This window comes from Brachionichthys hirsutus, chromosome 18 (assembly GCF_040956055.1).
Source record: "Brachionichthys hirsutus isolate HB-005 chromosome 18, CSIRO-AGI_Bhir_v1, whole genome shotgun sequence".
NCBI classification, from domain to species: Eukaryota; Metazoa; Chordata; class Actinopteri; order Lophiiformes; family Brachionichthyidae; genus Brachionichthys; species Brachionichthys hirsutus.
In genome coordinates, this window is record NC_090914.1 from 808,013 (window position 1) to 833,012 (window position 25,000).

Consider the following 25,000-nt stretch of genomic DNA (forward strand, 5'->3'; position numbering starts at 1 on the left):
ACATTGAAGCCAAGCGTTTCATTTTTCTGATGACGGTCTGGGAAGAAACACGGATGGAATGTTAAGGACGAAAATAAAAATACTTTATCCAGATTTATTCTGTTACTTGCACCAGAGTGGTGTCATTTTGGCTGGGTGCATCATTATTCGGGATCAAACTGGTGCATTTTTAATCATCATTTTGACACGTCTGCTACTCTGATCATCACCCCAGCAGCAGCTGATCCGCAGCTCGGCCGTCAGTCCGTCCAGTTTTGCCTTTTTGTGGACAGGAATGACTGGACTCAGAATCACGTGTGATCCAAAAATAGAAGCAGGAGGCTCAGCTTCTCCAGCGCTTCCACGCTTCTATACTTTAAACAGGTTTCCACCTGGACTACAGATCAAAAAGAGAACATGATCCAGATTCTGGTTCCTGCTGCAGCTCAGAGCGTTAAAACTCACTCTATTGCATTATTTTATGTTTTTTGTATCATAGATTGAACTGATTCTAAATGTGTTCTCCTGTGGTTCCACATGTCCTATTGAGGCCACGATGGAACCATCAGGGCGGTTCTACTGAGGTTTTCTAATGGATGTCACACATGCTCTTCTGCGTGAAAACAGAGCTACGCCACGCCCTTCTCGATTCGAACAGGCCCCACAACTTACGGCCGAGCGATGAAGAATGACGCCACCTGGTCAAAGGTCACCACCGACCCAGAACGTAGACCCGACACTAGAAGGAACCTGCGGCATCACACACTAGGTGTAGAAGCAGAGACAAGGCGGGAGGCTTCAGATCTGCCACAGGCTTTTATTGTGAAGTGGCTTCTGCGATCTCAGAAACAAAGTTCCACTTTAAGGCTACAGATGTCGTTGAGTTCTTCTTGTGGGGGGGGGGGGGGGGGGGGGGGGGTCGTCTCTCACTGCTGGGTCAAATCTGCTTCCTGTAGCGTTTCCTTTACAAAATAAAAGTGCACTCTAACTGGTGATTACGGTTACATTCAGACAGAAAGTAAGGCGACGACCAGACGGCTAGAATGACGGTGAATCCAACGGGAATGAAAACCGAGGTGACAAACGCAGGAAATGTAAAGTCTCAACCTGTAGTGCTTCAACAAAGTGCTCTTCTCTTCTGAATGCATAGTCTGACAATAAGTCTGCCTGGTTTGAAAACAGCAAAGAAGAAACAAGCTTACAATAATAAATAAAGTCATGTAAAACGCTGCAGGGGGGGTGGGCGGAGCTCCGCTGCGCGGCTGCTTCCGTCTCAACGACTTTTTGGAAAAACGCATGCTGTTAGAGACGAGCTTCCTGGGTTTGATCGGGGGTCGTTTTCTGTTTGTTTTTCTCCAGGTGAACAGAAATCATATGGCAACAAACTGGGAGGTGTTTGCATATCATTATGTTAATGAGCTCTCCATGATGGGGGGGGGGGGGGGGGGGGCAACCAAAAAAAGAAAACAAAGAAGCCTAAATACTCTTTGAGGACATGAATGCAGAGTAAGGGTGAGGCAGGTGGGGGCGGTGCTTCGGTACAGATGGCACGGCGGTTGGCTTGACTCCGCTTGGCGCGCTGTGATGACATCACATTGGCTTGCCCTCCAAAGACACCACCACGTTCCCGCCCAGCTTTTCAGCCAAAGTCGTGCGGTCCTGGATGTCTTCCAGGCCGTTCACCTGCCACTCGTGTTTGATACCTGAGGAGACACACCTGAGGTCACTGAGCGCCGCACAGGAAACACCTGAACACAAAGGAAGCGGTCAAACGGTTCAGGTGAACAGCCGGGTCCGTTTCCACGGGTCACGTCTCGCGCTAGCCCCGACGCCGCAGACCGCTACATTGAGGAGAACGTTAGCCTCGTGGCACAACTAGCCAGCACAGCTTTGCTAACAGAGGTTACTTCAGGTCAAACCCCATCCTGAACGGCTTCCTCTGGTCTCTGGCTGCCACGGTTGCACTGGACGACTCACCTGTAAACTTCTTTTTGATGGCATCTTTTGAACTGGCGTAGATCATCTTGCTCTTCAGCGGAGCGTTTTCCGGAGCCCTGAGAGGACAGAGCCACAAGTCGTCCATTCACGATCACCCCCTTTAATCCGGCCCATGCGTCGCTAGGCAACCGGTTCCCCGTTGTCTTAAGACCTGCTGGCGTTCTCTCGCATCAATGATTGTTTAATTCTAATGAAAAACAATCCAATAATCTCAGAGACTAGCGATCGATACAGACGTCATCGGTTACATCCCGATCAGCTGATCAATCCTGATCGATCCTGAACTGAACCCTGACGTACCAGAAGATGAAGACGAGGTCCTCCTTCTTGGACTCCTTGGTCTCGTAGAAGGCGTCGTACAGGCCGTATCGGCAGTCGTCGAGGGGGAGGAGCTTGACGAAGCAGGCGTAGGGGTCGTCGACCGTCTCCCCCACCAGGATCTGCTTGCCCTCCTCCACCACGATCTTCTTCCTGTCTTCGCTCAGGCAGAACAGCACGGCCTTCTTCCTCTGCTTGGCCTCTTCCTGGGTGGAAGACTTCCTCACCTTCATGTCGTTGAACACCCTGATGACCTCATCGTTCACCGTTACGCCTGATGTCTGCAGAGGACGAGGATGGGACAGGTGAGCCGCGGAGCCGAGCGGAGACGTTTGACCCTTCGGAGAACAAGCGCTTTTCTGCAGTTTGTTTGTTTTTACGGTGTCGTCGTTCACTCTGTGGTTACCGGACACGGTCCGGTGTCCGTTGAACCGGAGTCCAGCGCCGGTCCGTCGGGCTGTCATTCCCCGAGAATAGACCCGAACCTCCCGAACCCATCCCTCCAGATTAACGGGTTTATTTAGCTCGGTGGATCCTCCTTCCGGTCTGCACAGGCTGGGTCAGCCCAGCAGGACCACAGCGGGAATAAGATGGCCGCCCCGGGCCACACCGCCTGGGGGCAGGCCCAGCCCAGCCCGGCCCAGCCCAACCAGGCCGGCTTTGACCGGCACGCAGACCGTTATGCACGGAAAGTCGGGGGGAAAGCTCCGTTAGCTCCGCCAAATGGAATTCCGTTAACGGAGGAAGAGTCTGTGACGCAGAAACACCGAACAAACGCCGGTGTCGGCTTTCAGAGCAGCTAGCTAGCCGGAGCGGCAGCCATGCTAGCCGATGGAGCTGAGCCGCATAACGGTCCTCCGGAGAACCCGCGTCGGAGCCGGCTCCCCGAGGCCGCGAGCAGCGCCGAGGGCCCGGCGGTTCTTACCATAATGTCCCGGGGTTCGTCCGCGGCGCTCCGCTGTCAGATCGGGGGTTCTACGGGGTGAAAGGTAGCGGGGAATGTGGCCGTCCGTTCGGAGGAGGTGGGGGTCTGGGAAGGGGGGGGGGCGGGGGGGCGTGGTCACGCAGGGCGATGATTGGCTGCTGGACCCGGTCGATCAGCAAAACAGGAACATTTGGATATTGAACTTAAACCGCTGATATTTATTCATATGAAACTTTAAATGCAGGACTTTAACCTTTAAAAGCAGGTCCGTTGACACAAACACTTTAAATTCCTAAAACTATTTTTTTAGTCAACAAAGAATCACGTGTATCAATGACCTGCGATTCAGGGCTTTTAAATATGAACGTTATCTCAGATCAAATACACAGAACCAGCTAGCTCTTAGCCATAGCATTGAGTGAACATGGCGAGTCTGTGACGTTCCCTTTCATTGTATTTTTTCTTGTAGTGAAACATGCGAGCAAACAGACAGCAGCAAGTAATAAAAGGTTTATTTATTTATTACAGTAGAACAACAGTAAACAGGTCAGAGAGCATCGGGAGGCATGAGGTGTCTATCAGTCATAAATAAAGACAACTTAGGGACTGGAACTAAATAAATACACAACCGAAGAGGATGTCGAATTAAACTCCATCCGCCATCACAAAACACACACACACACACACACACACACGCTGCCTGAGCTGCAGTCGCACTAACATCACAGAATGCTTCAAACAAAAACAACCTAAAGCAAAAAGATAACAGTAGTCAAAATGCAAAAAATAGCCATTTTTAAATAAGCGGAATTTGTTCATTTATTGAAGTCGTTAATATTGTTATCTCGTCTCGGGGGCGGGGTCGGAGCGTCGCTGGAGTACCGAGTGGTAGGCTAGCTCCTTCCTCCTGCTTCCAGTGTTCATGCTCATCTAACAACACAACCTGCCGTCGGCTCAAAGCACGCCTTAAATTCACGCCAACGTCTCCCCGAAACAAAGAGACCAACTGTCACCTATCAAACCAGGTGCTGAACTTCCTGCGGGGTGGAAAACATGAGGTTGTTTTGGCCGTCATCCGTCTGCTGGACGGATTTCAGCACCGACCTCATTAACGACGAGATCTGCAGGAATAGGATTCGCTGACCTGAGCAGAAAATTTGGTCAAAAATGACACCTGAGTGAATTCCATTTCCTGGAGGCGGCCAGGATTTAGTCCAGCAGGTAAACTGTAAAGTATTGCGTCACAACAACGTTCTGCACAGGAAGACGCGATTCTTTTCTTTCTTTCAAATGATGTGATGTGATGCACGCCTCTGTAAGAACATTTGAATTTTGTTTATCCCTGAGCAAATATAAACGACCTGATCAGATTCTTTATAATCATCAGGAATGCTACGTGTCCACCACTCGTCCACAAAGACGGGAAAGAAATGCCCTGAACGTCAACAGGTCAACAAACCATTTCAGATTGAGGACGACGCCCCTGATCACGTGATCAACGGGACCACACCCGGTGAGCTCCAACCACAGCTCTCTCATCGTTGCATTTGTCCATCGGCGGGTTTGGTTCAGTGGCGTGAGCGTTTGGCGGGCGGGGTGCCGCTGCGCTCTGACAGGCCCAGTCTGCTGAGCTCCGAGTGGAAGAACTGCTGCAGGCGTTGGCCGGCCTTCGCCTCGCGGGTCTGCCGGGGATTATACTGGAGACAGTTGGAGAACATCAGGTCCACGTCTGAGATGTACTCGCCTGAAAGCAGACAGACAGGGAGTCCAAATGAAAGTATTTATTATATTCCCAAAACTTAAAATAATTCTTTAGCTCCTCGTATATGAAGTGTGTGTGTGTGTGTGTGTGTGTGTGTGTGCGTGCGTGCGTGTGTGTGCATGCGTGTGTGCGTGTGTTGCTTCTCTTACTGGCGGTCTGATATTCACAGTTGTTGACTTTCTCTCTGATGGTGCTCAGAGCGATCGGTTTCTTGATGATGTCATAGTAGTCAGGAACCTGTGGACAGGTGGACAGACGGCTGTTGATGGGTTGTCCAGGTGTGTGTGTGCGTGTGTGTGCGTGTGTGTGCACCTGAGTCTTGGAGACTAGTTTAATAAAGGGCCAACTGTCTTCGTGTCTAACCAGCTCCACCGTCAGCTGCTCGCAGGCCGACAGCTCGTGGACTCCCTGATTCCTGCCGGAGGAGCGTCGGGAAGACGAGGATGAAGGGGGTAGGACAGGTTTGGAAGGTTTAGGAGGCGGAGTTACTTCTGGGAGAAAAAGCAGAGTCAGGAGGTTAATGTTTACCTGTCTGTTAAAGCTGCTTATGAAGCAGAAATATTTTGCTGCTTGCTGATTGGCTGTCTACCTGCAGGCGGTCTCCTGCGGGGCTCGCTCTGACCAGGTGACGTCTTGCTGTTGCCATGTAGTGGCAGGACTTCCTGGCTCAGACGCGCACTGACCCGAGTCCCGGAGCGGGCTCGAGCTTTAACTGCCTTCACCGGGGGGGGGGCGCTCTTTTTCCCCGAGGACCTGTTTTTGGACAGAAAGAACAACAACAGGTTAAAGAACTCGGGTGTTTTCCCCACAGGGGTAAATAAGTTAGATAATAGAAGTTTAATAGTTTAATTAAATTAATGATGAAGAGAAACTGACTTGGAGGCGGATGAGCTCCTCCCGGCGGAACCGCCGAGGTTCTTGGGCGTGGCCTGCTGGCGTTTTGGTGCGTTTTGGTGACTCTTGCTTTTCGGGATCAGGGCATGAGTCTTCTTGGTGCTGCAGAAGATGACAGATGAGATAAGACGCTGCTTTTTGTGCTACATGCTAGCAGTGAGGCCGCACTGCCGTCTCCCTGTGCGTTGCTATGTGAGCTAAATCCAGCTGATTTATGGGTAACGTGTTTCTGTTGCTGAGCGATCATAAAACGGCTGGAAACGTCCCCATACGGCGCTGGTTCCCACTCTCACCTCACCACGACCTCCTCCCCCTCCTCCTCCGACTCCTCCTCTTCCTCCTCCTGCTCTTCAACTTCCTCCTGCTCATCTTCTTCATCAATAGAAGAACGCTGGCGGGATGGGAGGCGGCTGGATCTCTGTTTGGGTCGACAGTCTGGACAGAACCAGTCGCCCTCTGGAACCGACTGAGAGAGCAGAACCAGAACCACAATCAGACCAGAACCAATCCTGACTGGTAGCATGATGCTAATGCTAAATGACCTTCCAGCAGATGTCATGTGACCCGTATTCACCTTGAGGCGGGGCCTCAGACAGTGGGTGTGGTGTCCCCGGTCACAGCCGTCACAAAGCAGCATGTTGTCGGCGTCTCCTTTGCGTCTGCAGATACGACAGCGGGCGTTGAGGATGGAACGGGACCAGAGGACGCTTCGCTCCAGACTGGACAGGTGGACGAACACCTGGACACAAGCAGCAGTGTGTTGATCTCACAGGAAACGCAGCGGTTCTGAAGGCGCTGCTAAATGAAGACGGACCTGGGACAGGCTGGAGCAGGACTGCAGAGACTCCCTCCATCGCTCCAGCACCGTCCTACTGATGCGACCGCCGTCGCTGCCGTCTGGCAGGCAGACAGACAGACAGACAGACAGACGGTGAGACAGGCCGAGTGCTGATTGTGAGTTTCGTGGTTGCTTCTACACATCAGGTGATTTCCTGTCCTACCCTCACTGGCCTGGTCTTCCTCTTTCTTCTTGTTCTTCTTTGCTTTCTGCTCCTTCTTGGAGTCTTCCTCACCTGTACAGGAAGCAGCTAATGGATGGAATCACTCTGCAAACGCACCTGTCGTTTGTTCATGCAGAGATCCTCCTCTAAATACTCACCCAACGGAGGTTTGAGGACGCGCCGCTCGATGCCTTGCTCGATGTGAACGAGCGCCTCGGCCAGGACTCGAACCGACCCGCTGACCACCTGAGGGGTGGCGTTGCCGCTGCAGGAGGTCCCGCTGTCAGACTTCAGCTCCAGCAGTCTGAAATACACACGATAGAAAACTAAAGCACTGACTTCAGGCGCGTTTCCGTTTGTTAGCTTAGCGCGTGCTGCGTTATACCTGTCTCTGGGTCTCAGGTGTGCAGCTGAATCCGCCTCCACGGCCTCCACTTCTGCAGCGACTCCATTCCCTCTACCATCAGAACACAACAGCTCGTAGTTCCCGGCTTCCAGCGCTGAACGCCAGACCCGTCTGTCCATCACCTGAGTACGGACAGAGAGAGAGAGACAGGCGAGTAGACTGGGGCTTACTGGCGTCCCCCACCAGGTGTGTCTGCGTACCTTCAGAGTTCCAAGAGTTCCCTGGTGGATCCGGTCCTCGATGTCCAGCAGCAGGTCTCTCAGTCTGACTTCCATCACAGCCTCAGCTGTAGCCGTGCATTCTGGGACGGACCGAGACGACTCTGGGTTCTCTGGACAAACAGGACAGGCACGTGTTTACCTGCGTGCGTCTCGCTAGCCGTGTGTTTACAGGTGTTTGTGTTTACAGGTGTGTCTGTGTTTACCTGCGTGCTTCTCGCTAGCCATGTGTTTACAGGTGTGTTTGTGTTTACAGGTGTGTTTGCGTTTACCTGCGTGCGTCTCGCTAGCCATGTGTTTACAGGTGTGTTTGCGTTTACCTGTGTGTTTGCGTTTACCTGCGTGCGTCTCGCTAGCCATGTGTTTACAGGTGTGTTTGCGTTTACCTGCGTGCGTCTCGCTAGCCATGTGTCTACAGGTGTGTTTGCGTTTACCTGCGTGCGTCTCGCTAGCCATGTGTTTACAGGTGTGTTTGCGTTTACCTGCGTGCGTCTCGCTAGCCATGTGTTTACAGGTGTGTTTGTGTTTACAGGTGTGTTTGCGTTTACAGGTGTTTGCGTTTACCTGTGTGTCTGTGTTTACCTGTCTGTCTGTGTTTACCTGTGTGATTGTACGTGCTCCCGTCACAGTTCTGCAGTAACTCGTACAGCCGCTCTCGCTCCTGCAGCAGCGCCTCCTTCAAGCTGCTCTCCCTGTGACCCCGAGGGTTCAGAGCCTCCATCAGCTGGTCAAACTCCTCCACGGAGCTGTAGAAGGACCACTGGTTGGGCCGTTTGACCGGCGGCCCCGAGCTATGGAGGGGGGCGGGACTTGAGCCGGCACTGTACCGCAGAGGTCATTATCACCGTTACAAATCTCTGTGATCTCACGTTTCATCCACAGTACGAGAACAGGACGCGGTGAAATACCTTCCCTCTGCAGGCTCCTCTTTGGCGTCCTCCTCGTCCTTCATCGTGGCAGCAGTGTCCCGTGCAGGTTTGGGACACGGCTGCAGCATGTCCTCCGTCAGACCAAAGCAGTCGTCTTCTACGAACAGAGTTGACGCCGAGGGGAGGAGCCAGTAACGGCGGTACAGGCGGTCTCTGCCCAGAGGCAGCAGGCAGGTACAGGCCGCCGCCTTCTGGATCCGCTCCAGCAGATCCTGGACCTGCAGGGCGGGACAAACGGGACGGATCACACTTTGTACATCATGTGTTGCCGCCCCCGTGGCGAGTCCATCGTCCTTGCATCTCACCTTCTCCTGCTCCTCCTCCTTCTCCTCTGGAGTCAGGCTGGTTGGGGGGTACGCCGGGGGTTTGGGCTCACAGGTCAGAGGTTGCCGTCGTTCTCCCTCATCGAGTCTCGCTAGCAGAGAGAGGAAAAAGTCACGACTCAGCAGAAAAGACAAGTAAATGTTCAGTTTGTTTTCTTACCTTCCGTCTTCTCACTGAGAGAAGAACGTTGCTCCTCCTCCCTGTCCTTTATTCTCTGCTCCTGTGCTTTCAGCTTCTCCTCCTTACGAAGACGAACTCTGGAGCGTAAAGGAGCAGGAGCACGTCAGGATTCAGGTCGAACTGTGAGCAGCCGCTTGCTCCGGTGTAGAGCGTGTTACCGTGTGTGTTACCGGTGTGTGTTACCGGTGTGTGTAACGGTGTGTGTTACCGGTGTGTGTAAACGGTGTGTGTTACCGGTGTGTGTACCGGTGTGTGTACCGGTGTGTGTAACGGTGTGTGTTACCGGTGTGTGTAACGGTGTGTGTAAACGGTGTGTGTAAACGGTGTGTGTAAACGGTGTGTGTGTAAACGGTGTGTGTAAACGGTGTGTGTAAACGGTGTGTGTTACCGGTGTGTGTAAACGGTGTGTGTAAACGGTGTGTGTAAACGGTGTGTGTAAACGGTGTGCGTAAACGGTGTGTGTACCGGTGTGTGTAAACGGTGTGTGTAACGGTGTGTGTAGACGGTGTGTGTAAACGGTGTGTGTAAACGGTGTGTGTAAACGGTGTGTGTAAACGGTGTGCGTAAACGGTGTGTGTAAACGGTGTGTGTAAACGGTGTGTGTAAACGGTGTGTGTAAACGGTGTGCGTAAACGGTGTGTGTTACCGGTGTGTGTAAACGGTGTGTGTACCGGTGTGTGTAAACGGTGTGTGTAACGGTGTGTGTAAACGGTGTGTGTAAACGGTGTGTGTAAACGGTGTGTGTAAACGGTGTGTGTAAACGGTGTGCGTAAACGGTGTGTGTTACCGGTGTGTGTAAACGGTGTGTGTACCGGTGTGTGTAAACGGTGTGTGTAACGGTGTGTGTAGACGGTGTGTGTACCGGTGTGTGTACCGGTGTGCGGCCTCCTCCCTCCCGCGGCGGTGTTGTTCAGCTCTGATCTCCCTCAGCTCCTGCTTGGCGGCTCTCTGCTCCTCCACGCAGTCCTCAATCAGATCCCTGCTGGACGCCAACGTCAGCAGCTTCCCCATCAGAGCCTGCAGGATCCTCAGCTTCTCCCCTGTGGAAAGAGATCGATGAGCGATACCGATCGATAGTTATCGCTGGAGGCTGACTGGATGGCTGGGAAGTTAACCTGGCGTCAGGTCGTACACCGCCGTGCTGGACAGCCTCTTCAGCAGCGCCGGCTCAGCCAATCGGAGCTCGACACACGGGTCATCCATCAGGGTGAAGCCGCCCTGCTTCTGGTAGCGGAACTTGGCGTTGAAGTGGGAGGAGTCGGCGCCGGACGCCAGGATGTGCAGCCGCAGGATCTCGGACAGCGTGCAGCTGTCCATGTCCAGCTGCTTCAGACTGGAGCCCTGATGCAGCTGAGGCCAGGCAGCAGCCAATGACGCGACGGCGCCGAGAGCCGACTGAGTGGCGTCCGAGTCGTCGTCCAGAGCCTCCGACAGGTCTGCACATCAACACCACAAACACACACACAGACACTCAGGAGGGCTGGCTGCCCAGACGGAGGTCGGTGTGTGTGTGTGTGTGTGTGTGTCTCACCTTCAGCCTGTTCTTTAGCCACTTCCTCCTGCTCCTCATCCAGAGCCTGAAAGATGGCCGACAGGAAGAAAAAGAGCAGCTCGCACAGAGGACCTTCAGGGTCAGAACCAACCAGAGCCTCCTCTAGAACCTCTGTGGAAAGAAGGAGCATCTGTCAGAACCGGTCCAACCTCACAGAACCTCCACGGAGAGAGGACGCATGTTTGAACTAAAGACGCCGCGTTCTAACCCAGAGAGACTCCTTTTGAGAACTCATCCTCCAGGTCAAAGGCTTCCCCGAAGGCCCGCAGGAACTCCAGAACCATCAGAGCCTCTCCGAAGAGCTCGGCCGGGAGGCGAGTGCTGACTGGGACCGGACTGGGCAGCTCCTGGTAGAACGAGCGTACACAATATCAGTATTTCTATATATAAACTCACAACAAGCCATGCCGTGTTGTGTTCAGGGACCTTCAGGTCTTCACACTCCATGTCTTCTCTGGGTTTGTTCCACAGTTTCAGGCGTTCTGCGTATTTCTTCTTCTCCTCCTTCAGTTTCTCTCGTTCCTGAAAATACAATGGAAACCTCATTTATTCTTTTTTTATGTTATTAAATATTGATTTTACAGTTAGGACAATTATCTCATGCGACTTACCTTCTCCTTCTCCAGCTTTCTGTGCTCCTTCTCCTCCCTTCTCCTCTGTTTCTCCTCCTCAAACCTCCGCCGATGCTCTTCCTTCAGCCGCTCCTTGCCCACCCTCTCCCGCCTTCTGGCCTCGTGCGCCTCCTCCCTCTCCTTCAGTCGAGACGCCTCCTCCTTGTGCTGCTGGAGCTTTAGCTTGTCTGATGTCTTGAGCAGCGGCGTCCATTTTATTCATAGATATTATCGATATTATTATCAATTAAACATTTTTAATGTTTGCAAAAAAAATTTAAAAATGTAAGAATTTCATGAAAAAACTACAAAATCTGCCAATTTGCTTTTTATTTTAAATCATATGACAGCCATCACGCCTACCTGGCCAGGTGAGACACACCCTCCACCTTTAGGGGCGGAGCTAAAGGGGAACAGGGGAGGCGTGTCAGGGAAGAACTGAGAGAAACTCTGTTCAGACAGCCGGTACTTCAGCACCGTGGGGGGCTGAGGGACAGGAGAGGACAACGATCAAACAGACAGGAAGTCGAGGCGAGCCCTTTGATTGGCTCGTGTCCTCACCTTGATGATGATGGTCCCGTTCTTGGGCTCACAGTGCTGCTTGAACAGAAGCTTCAGCCTCTCCCTGGACACGGCGGCTTTCCTACGACTGAACAAAGCGAAGGAATAAAAGTCACTGCCTCGGCTGCTGAAGCGTCCCGCAGAGGGACAGGGACAAGACGGCGAGCGTCCGGAACAACCTCCCTCACCTGATCTGATTGGCTCTGACGGTGAACGGCTGGCTGCGTTTGTCCTCGACCGTCCTCACGATGTACTTAAACACGGAGGGGCTCAGCGGCGTCTTCTTCCTGCCGACAAACGAGAGCACTAAAACAGGAGCAGACCGACACCCCGCCGGGCCACACCCCGCCGGGCCACACCCCTTCAGTTCCACTTTCTTCCTGTCGCCACATGCTAGCAGCAGCAGCTAACGTAGCCTGGAGTTAGCCTGCTGCACGGACGAGACCGTTAATCCCGGCTGGCATTGAAGGCACCAGAGGCCTCCGATCGAACCAGATCAGCGGTGACCTTTGACCTACTGACCCACTGATCTGTGCGGTGGGACCCTGGAAGGCCTCGCCCTCGCTGTCGCTGTCACTGATGACGATGGTGTCAGCATTGTGGGCTGCTTTAGCGTGGTCGTTAGCGGCAGGCGCCCCGTTAGCGCTGGAGTGTGGAGAGTGAACCTGCACAATCTCACACACACTTCTACAATAGAGCACACACACACGCACACACACACACACACACTGACCTGTAAACACTTCCTGTTTGTGTCACCTGATTCCTTTAGTTTAAATATTGGCTTTCTGCCTGCTGCTAAGCTACGACAAAGAAAAGACCGTCTTTGTGCTCTGGCGTCCAACCCTCTGAATACCAGAACACGCTACGGTTGCTATGGAGACAGGCCAGATGAAAAGCACTGCGCTCCTGTTGCAGCTTCTGATACGTTGCCGTGGAACCTTGGTACCTGGCCCCGCCGCGTCCCGAGACGTCCACCCTCTCTCCGGGGAAGAAGCGCTCTTTGACGAAGGCGTGGACGTCCTCGCAGAGCTCCGACAGCCTGCAGCGGCGGCTCAGCGAGGCCAGGTGGAGCAGAGGGACCACCAGGGACGGGGGGAAGCTCCGCAGACTCTGCCGCGCCCGCCGCTCGCTCTCCAACGCCTCCAGGTAGGTGAGGCCCGCTCGGCCCGTCAGAGCGCAGCTCCACACTAAACTGTTGCACAGGATGGTCCGCTCGAAAAAGTCACTGGAGGGGAGAGAGAGTGACATCATCAGGCCGCGCCCTGTAACGACGTCACAACAGAATACGGCTGCTCCTCTCCAAACAGGAAGTCATTTCATTTCTGTCCCGCAGTGACTTTAACATCAAAGAAGAAGTCCCTGTCCTCAGGGTCATGAGTAGGAAATCTGTTATTACACAGTTATTACAGTTAAATAACAACAACACAGTTATTATTATATAATTATCCATCCGTCCACAGCTGCAGCCCCAAGAGGCGCCTGACGTCACCTGCACGGTCCGAACCAGGGGTACCTGTCCCCGCCCGCAGCGGGGGTCAAACTTTACCGGGTTTCATTTTTCACTTCGGTAAAGTTGCGTTTGTTTCCGTTCTCTGTGTAACCGGATGGGATGTAATTAGGCAGGCAGGTGTGGGAGGGAGCACCTGTGGCCCATTTACCACTGATTGGGGGGGGGCGTATATAGGTGCTTCCCCTCCCTCTTCCAGCGTCCTCATTTGTGTTTTCCCCGTTGACTGTCGCTGCCTTGTCTCTCCTTTTCTTATGTTAGTTTTGTTCGTAGAGTGTTTTTAAGGAGTTTTTAGAGTGTTAAATAAATATTTTGAATTATTAACTGCCGTGCTGGTTTTCACTGTGAGCGGACCTGTGGGTGGGAAACCTGCTAAAACGAGCTGGGAACCAAAGGAACACAAAATAGATCTTTAGGTTGAAGGTCCTAAAGTGTTGTTGGCAGCGTTTCGTTTTGCCCCATATGCCCAACGCCACGTCCGGAAGTTTGCCAAACGGGAAAAACGTCGCACGAACTTCTCTCCAGCTGGACCGCCGCGCTTTGAAGAGGCTCGCAGGTGAGACAGGTGAGACAGGTGAGCTCCGGGACACTCACTCGTAGGTCCTGAAGATCTCGTGGGTGATCCTGCACAGGAAGACCTCCTCGTCCGGTCGGAGATCCGCAGGCGGTTGTTGTCGGATGAAGGCTCTTCTGTGGAGAAGCGGCATCTCTCGGGTCCGCTTCCACCGGCGGAACTTTGAGGAAAGGAGGGAAACCGAGTCACGGAAGCCGAATCTGAAACTCAAACTCTGATCGAAATAAATACTAAATATTAAAACTGGAACCCTGGAGGTAAAAAGCTGCGTGAAAACCCGCCGAAGAGCTCGGCGAGTCTTTTGTTAGGCGTTAATCTGCCCGCATGGCGCGCACGACGTGAGAACAATAGAAACACGCATTAGACGTTAGAACACAGTAGAAAAGCGTCTCCGCCGGGCTCACCGGCTTTACCGGCTTTACCGGGCTTTACCGGGCCTTGGTGCGACGTCCGGACACGCTGCGGTACGAATGGAAGAAGTCTCCCGTCGGAAAGCGGCTCGCACTGGCGGCTTGTTGACCAAGTTTTCCGCCACTTCACGGACCGACAACAAGCTGGGAAATCTCACGACTCGAGTTACGAAAAGTATGAAAAATAATCTGAAAATAATCTTTTTGAGCAGAGATCGACATGAAGTAAGAAGCATGACATCAAAGAGAAAGTTAAGTCCGTGAATGTTCTCCTTTGTCATCGAAACTAGTTATCGAACCGTTTTCTGTTGTTGGTAATTTAGTTTAGAGGCCAGATGTGTGACATTCTGGATATTTAGCATTACAGGTCACAGTAAAAGGTTAACTTGGTGACGTCAGTCCAGTTTAATAAAACAAACTGTTGTCTCAAAGGGTTTTTTAAATCAACAAAAAAATTGAACGCGTTGCCTCTTCCCTGTGACTTTCTTTTTTCCTAGTTGAGTAGGTCCCGTGAACGCACCAAATGTTGCAAGTGAGTAGGCGGAGCTACACTAACCTCGGGACAGCCGGAAGACCGCGGTGACGAAGCGGGCTGCTGACGTCATGAGTAATGACAGGGTGGATGACGGTAAAACAAAATGAGTCACCAGAATACATTTTAATTATAAAAAATATCCAGTTTAAACCAAATTACAAACCGCGAAATAGAGATAATTGATTTGATGTTTTACAGACACAACGGAAATAACACCAAAACATAAACCCCTGGATGACGCAACTTTATACATCCAGTAAAAACACACTATGATGTCATTATATGGGCTGGCCGTCCAAATTAGACAGTGATGACCAAGCGTATGTTGACAATAATAGTAAAAATCCAAATGTAGAGACAGACAATTCATTTTAGATGAGAGAAAAGCTTTTCTAAAGTGAGGTCAAAATTTTTTAAGTGTCTGGAGTGTTCATGTTTCTTCTGAAATCAACAAATGGCACCATGATGACATGACATCAACTTATCACAGAGGCTGAGAGGTCAGACGGGCAAGCATGAAGCATTCAACCGGTAAAAACCACAGTCAGTTTCCTTTATTACAAATCAATACATGAAAAATCAGTCCACACACATCTCTATAAACAGAGAAACATGAAAGAGCAGCAGGGCGGTAATGAAATCAGACAACCAGTGGCTTCCTGCAGCAACAGGCCTTCGGTTCAAGTTAGCCTCATGCTAACACCAAGCTGGCTTACCTACCGGTAGTTTACTTCAGAAAAAACAGATGTAGACCTTACACATTGCACAGGTATAGCTTTGGTGATGCTTACTAGCTAACGTCAGCGTGCCAATATCTAGTAATAAACATATCTGACCTCAAATATTATTTAATAGTAATAACAATTAATCAATCTCACCCAAATTCAAATTTTAAGTTCTCAAAAACTTTGTTCTCGTGGAATTTGACTAAACGTGTGATGTCAGCTTAGCACAACCAGATATTTCCTTCTCATGATAAACTGCATGACGCGTAAAAGACCGAGTGCAATCAGGTGCATCCGGATCTGAGAAGCCCTGGTTCAAAACTACCGAGCAGTTACAGAGAACTGAGATCATATTTGACAAGACAAATGCGACCTGGAGATCCATTCCCGGTTAAAGATCAGATCAAAGGACCCTGTACAGGTGGATCTGTCTGAGGGCGTCACGGTCTGTGTCTCTGCCCAGGTACACGTCATAATCCACGGGAAGTTCCTCCACCCAGCCAGGCCGCAGCGCCTCCTGCAGGTCACAAGCAAGACGTGTGTCAAGAAAGTAATGATCAAAAGTCGTGTGTGTGTGTGTGTGTGTGTGTCACCTGCAGAGTGTTCAGAGTCTCCTGCAGACAGGGAACCGTGACCAGCAGAGATTCTTTCTTCCTGAAATTCTCCATGATGAGCCTCCAAGCTCTGAAAACATCAGAAGATCCTCATGCCCTCAATGAAAGGATCAAAATGAGAAGATTATATGAAAACCACTGAATGCAAAATTTGGCAACCTGAAGGACCAATTATGAGATGCGCACCTTCAGGAACTCTGCAAAGCACGCATGAAACGTCACTAAATCCTGACCTGATTTGTTCACAGGGTTCCATGAAGAATTCAAAGACGTTGTTCATGATGAGAACGTCGGTGTTCTGCAGCAGAACCTCCTGCAGGCAGACGTCTGTGTGGAGAACCTGCCGGAGGTTTTAGGAATGAGAAACGGACTCTGCTGAGTTCTACTGTAGGATAGTGTGTGTGTCTAATGAGGACCTGGATTCTGTCTGTCAGGCTGTACTTCTGCAGAACGCCGTTCTGCAGTTGGACAAAGTCTCCGCTGAGCTCCAGACCGATCAGCTGAGCTGCAGAGCTGAACACGTAACCCTGAACGCACACAGACACACAACAACCCCGCAACACATCAGACACGATGCACATGGAACGCCTTCACAGCCAAATCGACTGGATTCATCCTGGTTCCACTGACCCCATACAAGACGGCTCCCAGTCTGGAGCCCACGTCCACCAGCATCCGCCCAGTCAGGTCTGGGAGAACGTTCTGGAAGAGGAACTGAAGCTCTGGTATGGAGAAGGAGTGAGAGATGAAGTCTGGAGGAGGAGAGGAAGCAGAGAACACGGTGACGCCCGGTGTCTCGGTGAAGAGGAGGCTGAGGATGAAGACGGGTGCTGACCCAGAGACGCGGTCCTGTGGGAGCCACAGTTGAGACAGTAGGACCGGCTCATGGCTCCCTCCTCACACATGGCGTCCACCTGGTCTTCATCGTACAAGAAGCCGTCGACGTGAACCGTCGGCCGAGAACGCTGCTGCAGCTGCGCCATCATCACCATTACAGAAATACTAGAAGTACCTTAACGTATGCAGTAATACTACAGTACCTTGCTGTGTGCCGTACTCTCAGAGGGTAACATGGCCTCCTGAGGCAGACTGGCTCTCAGATCGTCTGCGATGTTTCGTAGAATCACCTTCCTGTTGTCCGACAGCAGCTCATCCAACTCGTCTGCAGAAAACACGAAGAACCAAAAACAGTAAAGATGAAATGATGACGCGAGTAAATTAGACGCAACTTTAAAATGCGTGGCATCATCAGTTGAAAGGAACGTCGAGCAGCGGGACATAATAATGTTCTTTGAAAACATCGTACCGGAGTTTCTGATCCAGTTCAGCAGCTTGGAGAGTTCGGCCGGGTTCGCTCTGTTCAGGAGCTGCTTCACTTCTGATTTCGCCTCAGAAAAGTTCATCCTCAAACAACTACTGCTCCAGAAATACGTGTAAAACCGTGGCTGCGTTCAGACTGAAGCGCTAGCAAACGTGCCGTCTATTTAAGGTGGAACCTGAAAACTTAAATTCATGTAAATGGCATACATTCGGTATCAATGTTCGGTCTACCTTAAAAAAACAGACCCAGGAAGCATTTTATCGAATGTTGTTGTTGTTTTTTAAAAAACTTTATTGAGATTTGCCTTATTTTGTTACGGTGACATAATGAACAAAAAATAGAGTATAATTGTAAAACGGGTCGAAACTTATTTATTCAACCACGAGGAGGTCGTGATTAAAGTTGTTTTAACATTCCCACAAAATACGATAATTTATCACCTCATAATTTTAGATGTCCAGAAGTACTTTAAACCAGAACTGCTGCATTCTATATTTTTGCAATAAAATGTTATAATCTTGCGGCGCAATAAAGACAATATAATAAAGTTACAAAGTATAATTTGATTAAATCGGCGATTATTCCACGACGCCCTCCAGAGGGTGGCACTAATTCGTTTGCCGCTGTTATGAAATCACGCGAAGAAGAATGACGATTATGAGGAATACTGTTTCCGGGTCACGTTGTGTGTGATGACGTTCCTCTGGGAGAGTTCCCGTGTTTTCCAGCTGCTGTCTTTTTAAACACATCGACTGTCGGTAAGGTTGAACTGGTGTCATTTAATTGTCCAAATTAGATGTATTTATTTCTAACGTTTTATTTTCTTGAAAGTCTCTGTGTCATCATGACGTTCATCCAATAAGGCTATCGGCTAATCTGCCTGGCTAGCTGCTAAGCTACGTTAGCCCCGTTAAACGCTGTGAAGACGTGTTTTATTTTTTTATATTAATAGCTGGCAGAACGGTAAATTGAAAAGGACAACCAAATCAACACAGTTATTGATCCAACATCAAAGCAGCAGTCCATCTTCCACGGTTGTCCTTAACGACACGTTTATTTCATGCAGAAGAGTCTGTAAACTTTATGGATCCATCACATCAGCCAGAAAATATCGTTTAACATCACTGACTCCGATATAAAAGTGTTTTATTGTCAATTCAGCGCCACCCGTCTCTGGTCGTGTATGTGGCCATCGATAGCTACCAACTTTAACACTCAACATTATTTGGAACACAACGCAGGAATAGAAACAATATTATAAATAAGAGTGAGAATGGCAAAAGACGCGGCAGGAAGATGAGTAAAAATCTTAATCGCCCTTAAACACATACATTAAATGCGTGGCGTCTCAGTGTGATGGCGTGATGGCGCTTAGATTTGTTTCCTTTGCCTGATTGGCTGCTGGTTTATTTAGTTTAGTGTTACTGTTCTCTTCTAACGTTAGACAGAATGGACAAATGAGAAAACCATTTACCATGACACACAAACTAGAAACAAAACTGATTGTATACAGTTAGTGGTCGCTCCATCATCACTCAACAGGGACATCAGTCAGGTTGCTATGGTTACCTCCAGAGAGCAAAGGCTGTTCTGAGCATTCTAAATATGTCTTGTTTTGTTTAAAGACTGTCTCTCATTTTCTCCTCTGTAAAGGAATACTGAGGTGGTGTGCTGCGACCTTCACCTGTCAGCTGACCTGCTGACGAACTGAGCGCGCTCAGTAGGGGGGCTCCCCTCAACACGCACACGCACACACGTTTTGGTTTCAACAATAAAGGTGATTTGAAGCCTCCTCCTCCTCTGTGTGTGGAACTTTAGCTGCATCGCGATGATAATCCAATAACAGATGATGATGTTTGTAACGAAAGATCATGACATTGTGAGAAAACAATCGGTCCTGGCCTCCTTTCAGTTTGACCTTCGTCTGTCGCTCCGTGTTGTTCTGGTTATGCAGAATGACTTCACTCCATGGAGACTCCTTTTTCTGTGTCTCCTTCAGGATCACTTTAGACCTCCATCATGGTGCTCGCCGACCTGGGGAGGAAGATCACCTCGGCGCTGAGGTCGCTCAGCAACGCCACCATCATCAATGAAGAGGTAACCATGACCCAGTCTGGTATTATCTGATGGCGCAGTGGTAGCGCTGTTGCCGCACAGCAAGAAGGTCACAGGTTCAAACCTGACTTGCGGCCTTTCTGCGAGGAGTTTTGCATGTTCTCTCTCCGGGTTAGCGGATTTGAATGTGAATGAATGAATCATTCAAATGTTCAGTGGTGGTTGGTTCGATCTGAGTCACAGTTGAAAGTCACCCAAGGCGTCGAGGCAGACTAAAATCAGTCTGTGTTTGGGTTCCAGGTTTTAAACGCCATGTTGAAGGAGGTGTGTGCCGCTCTGCTGGAGGCCGACGTCAACATCAAACTGGTGAAGCAGCTGAGAGAAAACGTCAGGTGAGCGTCGGACACCGAGTCCGGATCCAGCATGATCGAACCTGGCCCAGGCAGGTCCCACAGCTGGACGGTGTGCCTTTCTGTCCCCGCAGGGCTGCCATAGATCTGGAGGAGATGGCGTCGGGTCTGAACAAGAGGAGGATGATCCAACACGCTGTTTTCAAGGAGCTCGTCAAGGTCGGCTCGTCAGGCTTTGAGAGGCCTGTCAGTTTTAGATTTACAGAGAATAAATATTGAACCCCCCCCCCAAAAAAACCCAAACATGTACTGTGTATTTACAGCTGGTGGACCCTGGTGTAAAGGCCTGGACCCCCACCAAAGGAAAGAACAATGTCATCATGTTTGTTGGTCTCCAGGGCAGCGGGAAAACAACAACCTGCTCCAAGGTGACGTCACACGCCGGCGGCATGGACCCGCCTCCTGCATTGATAGGCTGTCAGCCAGAGCGCCCCCTGCTGTCTGTCGTCTGGCTGACTTCTCTTTCGGTTTTGGTTTTAGCTCGCTTACTACTACCAGAGAAAAGGCTGGAAGACCTGCTTGATCTGTGCTGACACTTTCAGAGCCGGTACTCAACACCCCTCACACGTGCACACACGCGCACACGCACACACACACACGCACACTGAAGACCGCCCTTCACATCCGCCTCACCTGTGCTTCAAGATTTATTGCATGAGCCTTCCCCTGCTGGTTTGCTTCTCTCCATCGCTCCTCCTCTCTTCTCTCAGGCGCCTTTGACCAGTTGAAACAGAACGCCACCAAAGCCAGAATCCCGTTCTACGGCAGGTGAGCTGGTCCTTGACGCCGGACGGGTGTAGGACCTGCTGTTGTCTGACTGTTGTGTGCAGTTACACAGAGATGGACCCCGTGGTGATCGCTGCAGAGGGCGTGGAGAAGTTCAAGACGGAGAACTTTGAGATCATCATCGTGGACACCAGCGGTCGACACAAACAGGAAGACTCGCTGTTCGAGGAGATGCTGCAAGTGTCCAACGCCGTGGTGAGTCCATGAACGCACCACCTCAGGCCCGCAGGTCTTATCTGGACGACGTAGACGGGCCGGCACCTGCAGCGGCGCGTTACATACCCGTCACTGTTTCCATAGCAACCAGACAACATTGTTTATGTGATGGATGCGTCGATTGGTCAAGCCTGTGAATCACAAGCCAAAGCTTTTAAAGACAAAGTGGACGTAGCGTCCGTGATCATCACCAAACTGGACGGCCACGCCAAAGGAGGAGGAGCTCTAAGCGCGTGAGACAACCTTCCTTTGCTTCACGGCGCCGTCGTGGGGACATTTCTCTGTTTCCCGCTTGCTGTGTGACATCATTCCGTTGTTTCCTGTCAGCGTGGCCGCCACCAGGAGTCCCATCATCTTCATCGGAACTGGGGAACACATAGACGACTTCGAGCCCTTTAAAACGCAGCCGTTCATCAGCAAACTGCTCGGTAAGTTCAATATGGACAGTGAGTTATTACCTGGTGAATAAGGCGTGGCCTTAAGCGTTTCCGTGGAAACCTTTGGTAACTTCTCTTCTTCCTGTCAGGGATGGGCGACATCGAGGGTTTGATCGACAGAGTGAACGAGCTGAAACTGGACGACAACGAGGAGCTGATCGACAAACTGAAACACGGTGAGAAACCGGACGAAGCCTGGAGACGCCTTCATTTCATTTCATGATCACCGACGTGTGACCCCTGACCCCCGACCCCCCAGGTCAGTTCACGCTCAGAGACATGTACGAGCAGTTCCAGAACATCATGAAGATGGGACCTTTCGGGCAGATCATGGTGAGGTCTCAGCTGGCGTACACCTGAGTCACAGGCACACGTGTGTGTGTGTGTGTGTGTGTGTGTGTGTGTGTGTGTTTCATTATTTGAAATGGCTGCGATGCATTTGTGTGTCTGTGATGCGTTCAGGGGATGATTCCGGGTTTCGGGACAGACTTCATGAGTAAAGGAAACGAACAAGAGTCGATGGCCAGACTGAAGAAACTGATGACCATCATGGACAGCATGAACGACCAGGGTGAGACGCGCAGACGGGCCCAGCGACACGCAGACGTAGACGCAGACGGGCCCAGCGACACGCAGACGGGCACAGAGACACGCAGACGGGCACAGAGACACGCAGACGGGCCCAGCGACACGCAGACGGGCCCAGCGACACGCAGACGGGCACAGCAACACGCAGACGTAGACGCAGACGGGCACAGCAACACGCAGACGTAGACGCAGACGGGCACAGCAACACGCAGACGTAGACGCAGACGGGCACAGCGACGCGCAGACGGGCACAGCGACGCGCAGACGGCACAGCGACACGCAGACGGGCACAGAGACACGCAGACGGGCCCAGCAACACGCAGACGTAGACGCAGACGGGCACAGCGACACGCAAACGTAGACGCAGACGGGCACAGAGACACGCAGACGGGCACAGCAACACGCAGACGTAGACGCAGACGGGCACAGCGACACGCAAACGTAGACGCAGACGGGCACAGAGACATGCAGACGTAGACGCAGACGGGCCCAGCAACACGCAGACGTAGACGCAGACGGGCACAGAGACACGCAGACGTAGACGCAGACGGGCACAGCGACACGCAAACGTAGACGCAGACGGGCACAGAGACACGCAGACGTAGACGCAGACGGGCACAGAGACATGCAGACATAGACGCAGACGGGCCCAGCAACACGCAGACGTAGACGCAGACGGGCACAGCGACACGCAAACGTAGACGCAGACGGGCACAGCGACGCGCAGACGCAGTGTAGACATCTTGTGTTTTTCGTCTTCCCTGCTTTTTACTGGTCCGTCTCGTCTCGTCTCGTCTCGTCTCGTCTCTTCAGAGCTGGACAGCAAAGATGGCGCCAAGCTGTTCAGTAAGCAGCCCAACAGGATCCAGAGGGTGGCCCGGGGGTCGGGGGTCGCCACCAGAGACGTCCAGGAGCTGCTGACCCAGTACACCAAGTTCGCCCAGATGGTCAAGAAGATGGGGGGCATCAAGGGACTCTTTAAAGGTAGGAGGGGGCGGAGCTTCATGTGGGTAGGACACGAGGAGATCTAAACTGCGTGCTGGCTTTCAGGAGGAGACATGTCGAAGAATGTGAACCCGTCCCAGATGGCCAAACTAAACCAGCAGATGGCCAAAATGATGGACCCCCGGGTCCTGCACCACATGGGTGAGACCCGGTCTGCTCGCCACTCGAGATTTATTGTAGTTCTCTTTGAGACACGGTCCACGTCGCCGTCCGTCTGATCTAAACGCCGTCTCTTTTCTCAGGCGGTATGGCTGGTCTTCAGTCGATGATGCGTCAGTTCCAGCAGGGAGCCGCCGGCAACATGAAAGGCATGATGGGATTCAACAACATGTGACCGCCGACCAAGCAGCTGCCTTAGTATGTTAAACGCTTCACGAGAAAGCTCTGCCTCCTGACGGGAGTCTAGAGGCGGAGTTAAAGCAGGAAGTTGGGGGTTTCGTTTTTCCTTCCGCTGCTTTTCACAGGATTCTGAGGATTCCTACTTTTAGAGAGAACCAGATTGTGATTTTTTTGTTTTCTTTAAAGGAGCAGTCTGTCATTACAGGAAGCTGCTGCTTCTCTATTTCCTTCAGATGTTTCCCAGTCCGTCTGAAACACCGGGCGTTGAAATGAGGAAGAGGAAGATGAGCTGGATGTCGTTCGGCCTCGTTAATTTAACTGTATGTTTGTGTATAAGATTTAAAAAGAGCAGAGATTCTGTCGTGATTGGACGAGAGGGCGCCACGTGATGATGATGATGATTAACAGTAGTAGGTGACAGTATTTTTGTCATAATAAACATTTGTATCGCACCGTTTTAAACCTGCGTCTGTTTTTGTTTGCGTCAGCTTGAGATATCATGTCAACATGGTCAAACATGAGGCACTCTTAATGTGACACGATAGCATTTATGAGACAAGATGAATTCTGAGAAACTGAAATTAACATGAGGAACATATCAAATAATTTAAGTCCCCAGAAGTAAAACAGTAATTGTTCTAAAAGATCATTTCTAAATATTCTGAACTAGTTGATGCCTCCAATGTTCCTTATGTGTGTTCAAACTCGGTTCAGGATGGTTCTAAAACTTTGGGTTCTTGAGCTCTGGGTGAGGCTCCTCCAAAGGTCCTCTGTAACTGAGAGGAATCACTTGGTTACAGAATGTATGTCATTGGAATGTTTGCATAGTCGTAAAACGTGTACCTTATACCTACAGGATCTTTGATCTTCCCATCTATGACGCTGGTAGACATCTAATCACCCACTGAGGTCTGCAGGAAACGTCTCAACGAAATATACAGGAATTTAAGAATTACCAAAAAAAAGTAATAATTTGGTTTAAAGAAAGATTGAATTTTGACTTCAGCGTCAGATATTTTCATTTTTAACAGAATTCTAAAACAAAATTCTGTGTTGCCCTAATACTTTATCGTATTCAATGTAAGTGACAAAAAATGATTGAGTTTATTTAGTGCAATACTTCCACAGAAAGTGATAACACTGATATTCAGGTTTGTAATCTACCACGAATCAGGCATTTTCGCACCACTTCCGTTAGTGAAAGTTTTTTATCCCTTGGAGTTGGGATACTCCCGGAATCTGCCGGGGAATGCGTCTCCTGGATGTCGCCCAGAGTGGGACGTCTGTGTGTGCTCCGCTCTGTGTTTTGACGTGGCGCCGGCCGCCGCCATGTTGCTTTGCTTCGTTGTCAGTAGAGAGGAGCATCAGCGGCAGCGGCAGCGGCAGCGGCGTGAGGGTGAGTGACTCGTCTACGTTCATACAGACGCGCACCTGAACCCGACAGTCCTCCAACCTCACCTGTACGCCGCCGGGTCAGCTGTCTGTGCATCCCGTGACTGTCACCTGTGTGACGTCACCGACGCCTCACTTTAAACGTTAGTTAGCCGCTGTTAGCTCCGAGGCTAACTGGGCTGGTCTGGTTTGTGAAGGGTCCAGGTGTGCCACTGAGAAATATTTCATTTACCTGTGCGTGCCTGGACGATACACGCTGACGTCATCCCGCGTTCTGTCGCAGCACCTCTACAGATCAGAGTTACCCGCGCTCATCGATCATCACCTCTGATCGATTACCTGTTGAGCAGGTACATTTTCAAAACTGGCAAGTGCTTATATTGATCAACGTTGTTATTGATTCAGACGTAGAGTATAGTCGCGGA

At 51.0% G+C, this 25,000-nt stretch overlaps 4 protein-coding genes across 4 annotated transcripts; 1 reads left to right on the plus strand and 3 right to left on the minus strand.

Moving 5' to 3' along the window:
• Positions 1–776: 776 nt before the first annotated feature.
• Positions 777–3,330, minus strand: cfl2 (cofilin 2 (muscle)). Its single transcript, XM_068751655.1, has 4 exons — positions 3,221–3,330; positions 2,278–2,576; positions 1,957–2,033; positions 777–1,682 (listed from the first exon to the last, which is right to left on the minus strand). Exons 1-4 carry the CDS (start codon positions 3,221–3,223, stop codon positions 1,570–1,572), a joined length of 492 nt encoding a protein of 163 aa, XP_068607756.1. The 5' UTR covers positions 3,224–3,330; the 3' UTR covers positions 777–1,569.
• Positions 3,331–3,715: 385 nt separating this feature from the next.
• On the minus strand, positions 3,716–14,219 carry baz1a (bromodomain adjacent to zinc finger domain, 1A). The gene is given in 30 exon segments (XM_068751632.1): positions 3,716–4,964; positions 5,132–5,219; positions 5,295–5,473; positions 5,572–5,735; positions 5,859–5,978; positions 6,170–6,342; positions 6,451–6,615; positions 6,691–6,773; positions 6,878–6,949; positions 7,036–7,181; positions 7,263–7,405; positions 7,484–7,614; positions 8,102–8,322; positions 8,410–8,648; positions 8,736–8,911; positions 8,914–9,011; positions 9,809–9,974; positions 10,050–10,370; positions 10,466–10,597; positions 10,695–10,833; positions 10,913–11,008; positions 11,098–11,309; positions 11,457–11,583; positions 11,659–11,746; positions 11,847–11,945; positions 12,032–12,034; positions 12,181–12,345; positions 12,608–12,886; positions 13,763–13,902; positions 14,147–14,219. Coding segments are annotated over 29 exon segments (4,314 nt in total). The 5' UTR covers positions 13,876–13,902; positions 14,147–14,219; the 3' UTR covers positions 3,716–4,788.
• Positions 14,220–15,181: 962 nt separating this feature from the next.
• On the minus strand, positions 15,182–17,429 carry zgc:109986 (uncharacterized protein LOC553566 homolog). Its single transcript, XM_068752389.1, has 8 exons — positions 17,333–17,429; positions 17,067–17,188; positions 16,862–17,000; positions 16,657–16,778; positions 16,443–16,553; positions 16,260–16,366; positions 16,006–16,096; positions 15,182–15,929 (listed from the first exon to the last, which is right to left on the minus strand). The coding sequence occupies exons 1-8, from the start codon at positions 17,427–17,429 to the stop codon at positions 15,816–15,818; spliced, it is 903 nt and encodes a 300-aa protein (XP_068608490.1). The 3' UTR covers positions 15,182–15,815.
• Positions 17,430–18,029: 600 nt separating this feature from the next.
• Positions 18,030–23,634, plus strand: srp54 (signal recognition particle 54). Its single transcript, XM_068751690.1, has 17 exons — positions 18,030–18,105; positions 19,001–19,124; positions 19,347–19,444; positions 19,703–19,794; positions 19,887–19,971; positions 20,076–20,180; positions 20,293–20,359; positions 20,523–20,580; positions 20,643–20,793; positions 20,899–21,047; positions 21,142–21,242; positions 21,341–21,427; positions 21,511–21,584; positions 21,714–21,822; positions 22,653–22,823; positions 22,890–22,985; positions 23,087–23,634. The coding sequence occupies exons 3-17, from the start codon at positions 19,367–19,369 to the stop codon at positions 23,176–23,178; spliced, it is 1,515 nt and encodes a 504-aa protein (XP_068607791.1). The 5' UTR covers positions 18,030–18,105; positions 19,001–19,124; positions 19,347–19,366; the 3' UTR covers positions 23,179–23,634.
• The last annotated feature ends 1,366 nt before the right edge of the window (positions 23,635–25,000 follow it).